The sequence below is a fragment of the Coregonus clupeaformis genome, unplaced genomic scaffold (assembly GCF_020615455.1).
Source record: "Coregonus clupeaformis isolate EN_2021a unplaced genomic scaffold, ASM2061545v1 scaf3086, whole genome shotgun sequence".
Taxonomy (NCBI): Eukaryota; Metazoa; Chordata; class Actinopteri; order Salmoniformes; family Salmonidae; genus Coregonus; species Coregonus clupeaformis.
Window position 1 is genome coordinate 1 of NW_025536540.1, and position 10785 is coordinate 10785.

Genomic DNA, 10785 nt, shown 5'->3' on the forward strand with positions numbered 1-10785 from the left:
GAGAACGGGGCTATCAAAGCCCTGTGTTTATAACAGGAGAACGGGGCTATCAAAGCCCTGTGTTTATAACAGGAGAACAGGGCTATCAAAGCCCTGTGTTTATAACAGGAGAACAGAATATCAAAGCCCTGTGTTTATAACAGGAGGACAGGGCTATCAAAGCCCTGTGTTTATAACAGGAGAACAGGGCTATCAAAGCCCTGTGTTTATAACAGGAGAACAGGGCTATCAAAGCCCTGTGTTTATAACAGGAGAACAGGGCTATCAAAGCCCTGTGTTTATAACAGGAGAACAGAATATCAAAGCCCTGTTTTTATAACAGGAGAACAGGGCTATCAAAGCCCTGTGTTTATAACAGGAGAACAGGGCTATCAAAGCCCTGTTTTTATAACAGGAGGACAGGGCTATCAAAGCCCTGTGTTTATAACAGGAGAACAGGGCTATCAAAGCCCTGTGTTTATAACAGGAGAACAGGGCTATCAAAGCCCTGTGTTTATAACAGGAGAACAGAATATCAAAGCCCTGTGTTTATAACAGGAGAACAGGGCTATCAAAGCCCTGTGTTTATAACAGGAGAACAGGATATCAAAGCCCTGTGTTTATAACAGGAGAACAGGGCTATCAAAGCCCTGTGTTTATAACAGGAGAACAGGGCTATCAAAGCCCTGTGTTTATAACAGGAGAACAGGGCTATCAAAGCCCTGTGTTTATAACAGGAGAACAGGATATCAAAGCCCTGTGTTTATAACAGGAGAACAGGGCTATCAAAGCCCTGTGTTTATAACAGGAGAACATGGCTATCAAAGCCCTGTGTTTATAACAGGAGAACAGGGCTATCAAAGCCCTGTGTTTATAACAGGAGAACAGGGCTATCAAAGCCCTGTGTTTATAACAGGAGAACAGGGCTATCAAAGCCCTGTGTTTATAACAGGAGAACAGGGTTATCAAAGCCCTGTGTGTTTATAACTTCCACCTCTAGGATTTGTACTGTAGCATATGACAGGATATCTAATGCTGCAATACCATCACAACAGGAAACAACAGGAAACAGGAAACAGGAAACCGGGAGTTAATTTACACCGCACGGGCACATACAGTACAAATCAAAAGTTTGGACACACCTCCTCATTCCAGGGTTTTTCTTTATTTTTACTATTTTCTACATTGTAGAATAATAGTGAAGACATCAAAACTATGAAATAACACATATGGAATCATGTAGTAACCAAAAAAGTAGAAAATATATTTGAGATTTGAGATTCTTCAAAGTTGCCACCCTTTGCCTTGATGACAGCTTTGCACACTCTTGGCATTCTCTCAACCAGCTTCATGAGGTAGTCACCTGAAATGCATTTCAATTAACAGGTGTGCCTTCTTTAAATTTAATTTGAGGAATTTCTTTCCTTCTTAATGCATTTGAGCCAATCAGTTGTGTTGTGACAAGGTATCCAGAAGATAGCCCTATTTGGTAAAAGACCAAGTCCATATTATGGCAAGAACAGCTCAAGTAAGCAAAGAGAAACGACAGTCCATCATTATTTTAAGACATGAAGGTCATTCAATACAGAACATTTCAAGAACTTGAAGTTTCTTCAAGTGCAGTCGCAAAAACCATCAAGCGCTATGATGAAACTGGCTCTCATGAGGACCGCCACAGTAATGGAAGACCCAGAGTTACCTTTGCTGCAGAGGATAAGTTCATTAGAGTTACCAGCCTCAGAAATTGCAGCCCAAATAAATGCTTCACAAAGTTCAAGTAACAGTCACATCTCAACATCAACTGTTCAGAGGAGACTGCGTGAATCAGGCCTTCATGGTCAAATTGCCGCAAAGAAACCACTACTAAAGGACACCAATAATAAGAAGAGACTTGCTTGGGCCAAGAAACACGAGCAATGGACATTATACCGGTGAAAACCTGTCCTTTGGTCTGATGAGTCCAAATCTGAGATTTTTGGTTCCAACCGCCGTGTCTTTGTGAGACGCAGAGTAGGTGAATGGATGATCTCCGCATGTGTGGTTCCCACCGTGAAGCATGGAGGAGGAGGTGTGATGGTGTGGGGGTGCTTTGCTAGTGACACTGTCAGTGATTTATTAAGAATTCAAGGCACAGTTAAGCAGCATGGCTACCATAGCATTCTGCAGCGATACGCCATCCCATCTGGTTTGGGCTTAGTGTGACTATCATTTGTTTTTCAACAGGACAATGACCCAACACACCTCCAGGCTGTGTAAGGGCTATTTGACCAAGAAGGAGAGTGATGGAGTGCTGCATCAGATGACCTGGCCTCCACAATCCCCCGACCTCAACCCTATTGAGATGGTTGGGGGGCCCCCCACCTCAAAGCAAAACATAATAATGGCCCCCCTCTTGATGGTGCAATTCTACACATTTTGGGGCGTAGAGAAAATGTTCCAGTTTTAAAGCAAGTTTTCTGCAATTCTACACATTTTTCCATGGGGAAGAGAACATTTGAGAAGTTTCACAGCAAATTTTCTGCAAATCTACCAATTTAGCCATGGGATGGAGAGAAATGTTTGCAGTTTTGAATCTAATTTCTTGCAATTCTACAAAAACAAGTATTACTTATGCCATGTTAATATGATATTTGAGTGAGAATGACTCAAGGGTATTCGGCTATGATTACTACACGTTTATGATCTCGCATTCACGGTTGACAACTCCATTGTGTCCTCCTCCCAGGGTGCAAAGAACCTTGGTGTGACCCTGGACAACACCCTGTCGTTCTCCGCTAACATCAAAGCGGTGACCCGATCCTGCAGGTTCATGCTCTACAACATTAGCAGAGTACGACCCTACCTTACACAGAAAGCGGCACAGGTCCTAATCCAGGCACTTGTCATCTCCCGTCTGGATTACTGCAACTCGTTGTTGGCTGGGCTCCCAGCCTGTGCCATTAAACCCTACAACTTATCCAGAATGCCGCAGCCCGTCTGGTGTTCGACCTTCCCAAGTTCTCTCATGTCACCCCGCTCCTCCGCACACTCCACTGGCTTCCAGTTGAGGCTCGCATCTACTTTTACAAGACCATGGTGCTTGCCTACGGAGCTGTGAGGGGAACGGCACCTCCTTACCTTCAGGCTCTGATCAGTCCCTACACCCAAACGAGGGCACTACCTTCATCCACCTCTGGCCTGCTGGCCCCCCTACCTCTACAGAAGCACAGTTCCCGCTCAGCCCAGTCAAAGCTATTTACTGCTCTGGCAACCCAATGGTGGAACAAGCTCCCAGGACAGCGGAGTCACTGACCACCTAACTGAGACACTTGAAACCCTACCTCTTTAAGGAATACCTGGGATAGGATAAAGTAATCCCCCCACACACACACACACAGACAGACACAGACACAGACAGACACACACAAACACACACACACACACAATCCAGCCCATGAACCCCATCAGCCTCCTAGGCTCCAGCAAGGAGTGTGTGTGTGTGTGTGTGTGTGTGTGTGTGTGTGTGTGTGTGTGTGTGTGAGTCTCCTATCTCTACAGTCAACTCACCAAACCTCTTCCTGGTCCACCAGTGAGGCTCTTTGAAGGTGGTGAACCTGACCTCGGGGTGCAGCTGCAGCCTGTCGTACAGGTCCGTGGTGCCGCACTTAGGCTGGCCTATGATGTAAAAGTAAGGCAGGCAGCGAAGGCGGTAGTATTTCCCCCCGCGACGGTACAAGTGTTCTCGGAAAGCCTTCCTCAGGTACTCAAACACGGTTCTGAAGCGGCGTGAGTAACGGGCATAAAGGTTTGTCCCGTAAGGGTCCTTGGTGATATTTCCAGCGTGCTCCTCGTACCAGCAGGGGTTCTTGACGTCGGGAAGAAACTTGTTGGGGATAACGGAAAACATCTGTAGGGGTAAGACAAGAGGAAACAGACTGTTAAACTATGGAGCTGAATCACTCAATATGTCATTCACAACAAGATCAGAGAGAGAGAGAGAGAGAGAGACAGAGAGAGAGACAGAGAGAGAGAGAGAGAGAGAGAGAGAGAGAGAGAGAGAGAGAGAGAGAGAGAGAGAGAGAGAGAGAGAGAGAGAGAGAGAGAGAGAGAGGCAGAGAAAGAGACAGAGACAGAGAGACAGAGAGACAGAGAGAGATAGAGAGACAGAGAGAGAGAGAGAGAGAGAGACAGAGAGAGACAGAGAGACAGAGAGAGATAGAGACAGGGAGACAGAGAGAGAGAGAGACAGAGAGACAGAGAAAGAGAGAGACAGAGAGAGACAGAGAGACAGAGAGACAGAGAAAGAGAGAGACAGAGAGAGACAGAGAGACAGAGAGACAGAGACAGAGAGCAACAGAGAGACAGAGACAGAGAGCGACAGAGAGACAGAGAGAGATAGAGAGAGAGACAGAGAGACAGAGAGAGAGACAGAGAGACAGAGAGAGACAGAGAGACAGAGAGACAGATAGAGAGAGAGAGAGAGATAGAGATTGCTAAAACACTGTACATTGCTAAAACGTAGCTGATAATATAACACTTGAAATGTCTTTATGTTTTTGAAACTTTTTAGAGTGCAATGTTTACTGTTCATTTCGAATAGTTTTTTGTTGATGTTAAATTAGCTTCTTCTCACTTTTGTTTATTATCTATTTCACTTGCTTTGGCAATGTAAACATATGTTTCCCATGCCAATAAAGCCCCTTTTAATTGAATTGACAGAGAAAGAGATTTGATTTATTAGGATCCCCATTAGCCGACACCAACACATAACGAAAAACAGAAAGAGAGAGAGAGAGAGGCGCGACAGAGGTATGTTTCTTTAACTGGCCAGCGAGGTAATGTTGGTATTGATTGTGTCTGCAACACGTTCCCTTTCTCATTAGCTTGTTAATTAAGAAATGAGGTGTGAGTGCAAACAGGGCTGGCTCGAGGCACAAGGGCCCTGGCCTCCAGGGGGCCCCCCATTGATTTCGTTAGTCAATCTCAAATCAGATATCACTAACATGGCATAAGTCTTGGCAAAACGTGTAGAATTGCAGGAAATGTGCTTTAAACTGCAAAAATGTCTCTCTACCCCATTGCAAAATGGATAAAATTGTAAGAAATTAGCTTTACAACTGCAATTTTTTTCTCTATGCCCCGGCCGAAATGAGTAGAATTGCAGACCATGCAAAATGTGTAGAATTGCAGTTAATTAACTTTAAAACGTACATTTTTCTTTGCGAGGTGGGGGGGGAATCCCCCTCCAAATCTTGCGTGTAGGGCCCCCAAAAGCCTAGGGCCAGCCCTGGATGCAAACAGCCTCGGCACAAGCCATTATCTTTAGCATTAAGTTTTGAATTGAAACAGGCATTGAGGTGAGACGGCTGGGCCTGGAGTAGGAAGTGGTAGAGCCAATCTGTGGAGTGAGGCTACATGAATCACAGACCCTATTCTATTCACAGTTCACTAGTTTTGACCAGAGGGCCCTAAGGGTCTGACTTTGAGGTTTAAATCCTTTATGGAACACTTAGGCAAAGTCAGACACTTAAGGTATGCCTGTGCAGTTCACCTTCCAACAGGACAACGACCCTAAGCACACAGCCATGACAACGCAGGAGTGGCTTCGGGACAAGTCTCTGAATGTCCTTGAGTGGCCCAGCCAGAGCCCGGACTTGAACCCGATCGAACATCTCTGGAGAGACCTGAAAATAGCTGTGAAGCGACGCTCCCCATCCAACCAGACAGAGCTTGAGAGGATCTGCAGAGAAGAATGGGAGAAACTCCCCAAATACAGGTGTGCCCAGCTTGTAGCATCATACCCAAGAAGAGTCGAGGCTGTAATCGCTGCCAAAGGTGCTTCAACAATACATTTGCAAAAATTTCAAAAAACCTATTTTTGCTTTGTCATTATGGGGTATTGTCTGTAGATTGATGAAGGCAAATTTTTTTTGAATCAATTTTAGAATAAGGCTGTAACGTAACAAAATGTGGAAAAAGTCAAGGGGTCTGAATACTTTCCGAATGCACTGTGCCATTTGCTATATAGGAGCTCAATATTTGTATAATTTTAGTTATAGGTCACACTTTTCTTTTATTCCAGGCTTTATCAACATTTTACGCAAACGGAAATACACAATGGACAAAAAAAATATGTTTCTCATCATGGCTCAGCCACATAATGCCAGGGTATATCTGGTGGTCTGTCTCCTCAGCCACATAATGCCAGGGTATATCTGGTGGTCTGTCTCCTCAGCCACATAATGCCAGGGTATATCTGGTGGTCTGTCTCTTCAGCCACATAATGCCAGGGTATATCTGGTGGTCTGTCTCCTCAGCCACATAATGCCAGGGTATATCTGGTGGTCTGTCTCCTCAGCCACATAATGCCAGGGTATATCTGGTGGTCTGTCTCCTCAGCCACATAATGCCAGGGTATATCTGGTGGTCTGTCTCCTCAGCCACATAATGCCAGGGTATATCTGGTGGTCTGTCTCCTCAGCCACATAATGCCAGGGTATATCTGGTGGTCTGTCTCCTCAGCTACATAATGCCAGGGTATATCTGGTGGTCTGTCTCCTCAGCCACATAATGCCAGGGTATATCTGGTGGTCTGTCTCCTCAGCCACATAATGCCAGGGTATATCTGGTGGTCTGTCTCCTCAGCCACATAATGCCAGGGTATATCTGGTGGTCTGCCTCCTCAGCCACATAATGCCAGGGTATATCTGGTGGTCTGTCTCCTCAGCCACATAATGCCAGGGTATATCTGGTGGTCTGTCTCCTCAGCCACATAATGCCAGGGTATATCTGGTGGTCTGTCTCCTCAGCCACATAATGCCAGGGTATATCTGGTGGTCTGTCTCCTCATGGCTCAGCCACATAATGCCAGGGGTATATCTGGTGGTCTGTCTCCTCAGCTACATAATGCCAGGGTATATCTGGTGGTCTGTCTCCTCAGCTACATAATGCCAGGGTATATCTGGTGGTCTGTCTCCTCAGCCACATAATGCCAGGGTATATCTGGTGGTCTGTCTCCTCATGGCTCAGCCACATAATGCCAGGGTATATCTGGTGATCTGTCTCCTCAGCCACATAATGCCAGGGTATATCTGGTGGTCTGTCTCCTCAGCCACATAATGCCAGGGTATATCTGGTGGTCTGTCTCCTCAGCCACATAATGCCAGGGTATATCTGGTGGTCTGTCTCCTCATGGCTCAGCTACATAATGCCAGGATATATCTGGTGGTCTGTCTCCTCAGCCACATAATGCCAGGGGTATATCTGGTGGTCTGTCTCCTCAGCCACATAATGCCAGGGTATATCTGGTGGTCTGTCTCCTCAGCCACATAATGCCAGGGTATATCTGGTGGTCTGTCTCCTCAGCCACATAATGCCAGGGTATATCTGGTGGTCTGTCTCCTCAGCCACATAATGCCAGGGTATATCTGGTGGTCTGTCTCCTCAGCCACATAATGCCAGGGTATATCTGGTGGGCTGTCTGGAATCAGACCAAGCGTATATCGTGGTAGAAAGGGAAGTAGAGGATAAAATGAGTTTCATTCTCTATTTCTTCGAGGTCACAATAGTTACATAGTCCTTCCTCTTCCATTTCACCACAATACCGACCTGTTTCAATACGCAGAGGCAATGTCCCTGACCTTCCCTGTGCACATAGCCATCTCTTGCTTTTAGATATGTTATACATAATATATCTCTCACACACCAATTCACCCTTAATCAAACAAAAGGTTCTCAATGTAGGTTTATGATTCATCTCCTCCATCAATTTATTTTCATATTGCATCATCATCAGTTGTTTTTAATAGCGTCTATGTCTCCCTTAATTTAGTTTTCGTACAACTGTTCACAGTCAGACTGTTCGGAAAAGGTTAGACATTTCAGTTGCCCAGGCTCCCCCTACGGAGAGATCACATTGATAAACTTTACTAGCTATTCTGTCAGTTGGCATACCCAACATTCTATTCCAAAGTCTCACCATCCCGCGTCCCCAGTTGTTGCCAGTATATATAGGTACAGTATATATAATATATAGGTGAAAACCTGAGGACACCTAGAAGTAACGTACTGCTCTGTTATGGACGTGTTCGTTTTTTAAGATCCCTCTTAGCACCCCACACAAGGGTTCTGACATTGTGTTTTCCAGTTAAGTTTTCAGGGAACATAAAATTATTCCTCAAAATACTCCACATTTTCGTTACCTGAGAACAAACAAGCAAAACCCTTCTCCCACTCATGAAGTACCTGTGTAACATCAGAGTTCAGCCTCCCGCTCTTCCCTGACTTAGATGGGAATTGTCTTATGTACCTGTGTAACATCAGAGTTCAGCCCCCCCGCTCTTCCCTGACTTCCATGGGAATTGTCTGATGTCCTAAGTTATTTATTTGGTTCCAGAAGGATTTGCTGCCAATTGTTATCTCGGCTAACGAATTAAAAAACTACAACATGAGAAGGGAATGTTATCAAAGTTATTTATATTTGAACCTGGTGTGAATGTAAATATAATTAAACTTTCCAAACATCTACAACAATTCTTTCCTGATACCTTTCATTAAAATACAGATCAATATCATGCAAGATCAGACACGCACGCACGCACGCACGCACACACACACACACACACACACACACACACACACACACACACACACACACACACACACACACACACACACACACACACACACACACACACACACACACACACACTCACACACACACACACACACACACACACACACACACACACACACACACACACACACACACTACAGCGCAGTACTTACATGTGGCTCACTGTGGATCAGTGCCTTAAGGTCTGGCAGCTTTCTAGTGGTCCTAAACTCCACCTTGGACGCTATCCTCTTCACCACCACGTTCATGTCAGCATAGTCCTTGGCAGAAGACAGATTAAAGGGGTAGGGCCCAGCCCCGGACCCCGCGTTGGGGACCATAGAGAAGTGGTATGGGGAGGGGGTCAAGAGGAGGCCCTTCCTGTCCCCAGTGAGGACATAGGAAGCCATGATGAGGAACACGACGGCGAGGCCGAACAGGAAGCTGTACAGTTTAACCTTCCTGAAGCAGGTCAGGGTGCTCGTACCACATCCCAGAATGCACCAGGGCCAGGGTCGGTGGAGATGGAGAGGGTCATGTTTCACCTCCAGCACGGCAAACAGGCTCATGGCCCTGTCGTCCACCTGGAGTAGCAGAGGTCTCTTCCTGTAGTCCTCCATCGGGGAACCCAGCAGGGTGTATTTGTGGTCCATGTGTGTCATGGTGACAGAGAGGCGGAGGGTGGGGGTGAGTCTGGGTGGTGGGGTGATGGTGGGCTGGCTAGGGTCTGAGGACCCACTGTGGTGGGTGGTGGGGTGGTTGGTTCTGGGGTGGTGGGGTGATGGTGGGCTGGCTAGAGTCTGAGGACCCACTGTGGTGGTGGGGTGGGGTGGTTGGTTCTGGGGTGGTGGGGTGATGGTGGGCTGGCTAGGTCTGAGGACCCACTGTGGTGGTGGGGTGGGGTGGTTGGTTCTGGGGTGGTGGGGTGATGGTGGGCTGGCTAGGTCTGAGGACCCACTGTGGTGGTGGGGTGGGGTGGTTGGTTCTGGGGTGGTGGGGTGATGGTGGGCTGGCTAGGTCTGAGGACCCACTGTGGTGGTGGGGGTGGGGTGGTTGGTTCTGGGGGTGGTGGGGTGATGGTGGGCTGGCTAGGTCTGAGGACCCACTGTGGTGGTGGGGTGGGGTGGTTGGTTCTGGGGGTTGGTTGGGTGATGGTGGGCTGGCTAGGTCTGAGGACCCACTGTGGTGGTGGGGTGGGGTGGTTGGTTCTGGGGGTTGGTGGGGTGATAGCCTGAAAGCAGTCTGGTGGATAGTTAGGTCTGGAAGGACAGCTAGGTCTGGGGAGCCACGATGGTAGCTTGGTGGAGGAGGAGGCCGGCTAGGTCTGGGGAGCCACGATGGTAGCTTGGTGGAGGAGGCCGGCTAGGTCTGGGGAGCCACGATGGTAGCTTGGTGGAGGAGGCCGGCTAGGTCTGGGGAGCCACGATGGTAGCTTGGTGGAGGAGGAGGCCGGCTAGGTCTGGGGAGCCACGATGGTAGCTTGGTGGAGGAGGAGGCCGGCTAGGTCTGGGGAGCCACGATGGTAGCTTGGTGGAGGAGGCCGGCTAGGTCTACTCAGCCTCAGAGACTTGGTGGAGGAGGAGGAGAGGTGGTGGAGGTGGGGGATGGAGCCAGTGCGATGGGAGGAGGAATATTGTGGTAGTGGCTCAGGAGGATCATCCATGCTGGGGGTGGGATGGTGCGTGCGGACAGACCACCTCTTCAACCACTACTGGAGCGCTGGGAAGAAGAAGAAGAAGAAGAAGAAGAGGAAGAAGAAGAAGAAGAAGAAGAAGAAGAAGAAGAAGAAGAAGAAGAAGTCAATATGTTTCCCCTTAAAATGACTTGACACTAAGTGTCTAGCGGATTCATCCACACTCTAAAAATAACTGGGTTAAAAACAACCCAATTTGGGTTATTTTGGGTCAGGGTCAGTATTGGACAGAACACACGCTGGGCTATTTGGTAACCTAGCACTGGGTCAATATTGGACAGAACACACGCTGGGCTATTTGGTAACCTAGCACTGGGTCAGTATTGGACAGAACACACGCTGGGCTATTTGGTAACCCTAGCACTGGGTCAGTATTGGACAGAACACACGCTGGGCTATTTGGTAACCTAGCACTGGGTCAGTATTGGACAGAACACACGCTAGGCTATTTGGTAACCTAGCACTGGGTCAGTATTGGACAGAACACACGCTGGGCTATTTGGTAACCTAGCACTGGGTC

The 10785-nt window shown here is 47.5% G+C and overlaps 1 protein-coding gene across 1 annotated transcript; it reads right to left on the reverse strand.

The window, feature by feature from the left end:
- Nucleotides 1-3514: 3514 nt before the first annotated feature.
- On the reverse strand, nt 3515-9252 carry LOC123489629 (carbohydrate sulfotransferase 15-like; the record flags this gene model as incomplete). The annotated part of the gene is made up of 2 exons (XM_045220059.1): nt 8746-9252; nt 3515-3865 (listed from the first exon to the last, which is right to left on the reverse strand). Coding segments are annotated over exons 1-2 (840 nt in total), but the record flags the coding sequence as incomplete, so codon positions are not given.
- Nucleotides 9253-10785: the final 1533 nt, after the last annotated feature.